General features: G+C 54.5%; 1 protein-coding gene across 1 annotated transcript in view; it reads right to left on the minus strand.

Moving 5' to 3' along the window:
• The window catches only part of Atxn10 (ataxin 10), a gene marked incomplete at its 5' end in the record, with an annotated part of 142,470 nt that extends 142,011 nt beyond the window's left edge, over positions 1–459 (minus strand). Inside the window, one exon of the mRNA XM_048802974.1 lies at positions 287–459. Coding sequence (XP_048658931.1) covers positions 287–459 — 173 coding nt within the window. The remainder of the gene's footprint in view (positions 1–286) is intronic.
• Positions 460–1,599: the final 1,140 nt, after the last annotated feature.

Raw genomic sequence — 1,599 nt, forward strand, 5'->3', positions numbered from 1 at the left:
AGGGGGCGGCGGAAGTCCCGCCCGGGCGGGGGGCGCGCCGGAAGTCCCGGGGCGCGGGGTCGCCGGGGTCGCCGCGGGGCAGGGCGGGCCTGCGTCCTAGGCGGGGCCTCCGGGCCGGGGTCGCCTTGGCCGCCCGTGCGGGACGGGTCTGGGATGGACGCGCCCCCAGGGCGGGGAGACCAAGTGGCGGTGTCCCCCTCGTGGGCAGGGACGGCACAGAGACCCCCGAGGGCCGCGGACACCCAAGGGACAGATGCTGGGCGAGGCCGGGGACGGGGGCGCAGACCTGGGTCCTGCCTCGTCAGTGGGTCGAGGAGCCCGCGCTGCCTGGCAGCAGCCCCAGGCGCACCCTGAGAGCCGGTCAGCTCTAGCCCGGTGGCCCTGACCAGCACTAGCCCGGCTGGCGCTGGGCGCAGGCGGAGTGCACTGCGGGCTCCCGGGCTCCCGGACTGAACAGGGTCAGAAGCAGCAGCAGAGCGCTCCAATAGCAGGGTAAGAAGCGCGTTTCTCTAAGGAAAGGAATATGTTCTTCTACAAGAATTCAACAAAGCGTCTCTGACCAGCGTTGATACCGACATTTTCTTTCCACGCCCTTAATTAAATTGCACTGCGTGTGCTTTCTGCACTGCGTGTGTTTTTTGGGTTTTTTTGTTTTTGTTTTTGTTTTTTTTTTTTTGAACAAGAATTGTTGCCAGACCCTGTGCTGAGTGCTGGAGATGGGTCAGTAAGGTGGTTCCAACCCTGAAAGATCTCAGACCTTTGAGAGAGAGGCAGTCCAGTGACCTGCTGTGACAGGAACTGTACAGATTGCTGTGGAGTCACTTAAAATATGTACACACAGCCTCCACATATTAATTGAAGACTAGGAGTGTGTTCAAGTGTGGCACTTTGGTCATTCTTTGTTGAATGAAATTTAAAGACACAACAAACATAACTAGAGCTGGCACAACCCAGATCCCTGATGCTGTCATTCAGTTTCTGTTTTCTGGCTACATGTTCGTCTGTTGTAGGGGCAGATGAGGCAAGGCACCGAAGATAGCAGGAAACCCTTGCATTTGGCTGCAGCCAGGTCCAGAGGGCACAGTTTTTGCTGTAATCAATCCCCTGAACCCCGAGTTCAGGGAGTTTCAGAGTTTTATACCCAGAAAATAAGGGGAGGGGCTCGGAAGTTCACAGTTTGCAAAAGTTCACATAAAAGCAGCTTTTCCTTTCACTGTTCTGGGCAAGTTAACCCTTCAAGGACAGCACCTGAGAAGGGGAGAGCTTCTCCCCTTTCTCTCCTCCCCTGCCAGCTGTTACCAAGGAGCCCAGTGGGTAACTTCTCTTTTCTTAGAAATGTAGACATCTGTGTGAAGCCCAGCTCAAGGCCAGAGGCCTGGTTTACACATTTCTACAAACTACTATACTGGATACATGTTTGTGAAAAACTAATAACGGAGTGTCCAGCACATCCAGTTCCTATTTCTTCCAGGCTAGCGGCCAAGTAAGATAGGGCAACACGAAAATAGGAAGTTTATCTACATTGAACTCTTTGGTGGGGACTCTTTTGCTGACAGTCCTAAAATCAGCCATGGTGAAGATTTTTGGACAAGCCCAGTT

This window comes from Marmota marmota, unplaced genomic scaffold, assembly GCF_001458135.2.
Source record: "Marmota marmota marmota unplaced genomic scaffold, marMar, whole genome shotgun sequence".
Classification (NCBI taxonomy): Eukaryota; Metazoa; Chordata; class Mammalia; order Rodentia; family Sciuridae; genus Marmota; species Marmota marmota.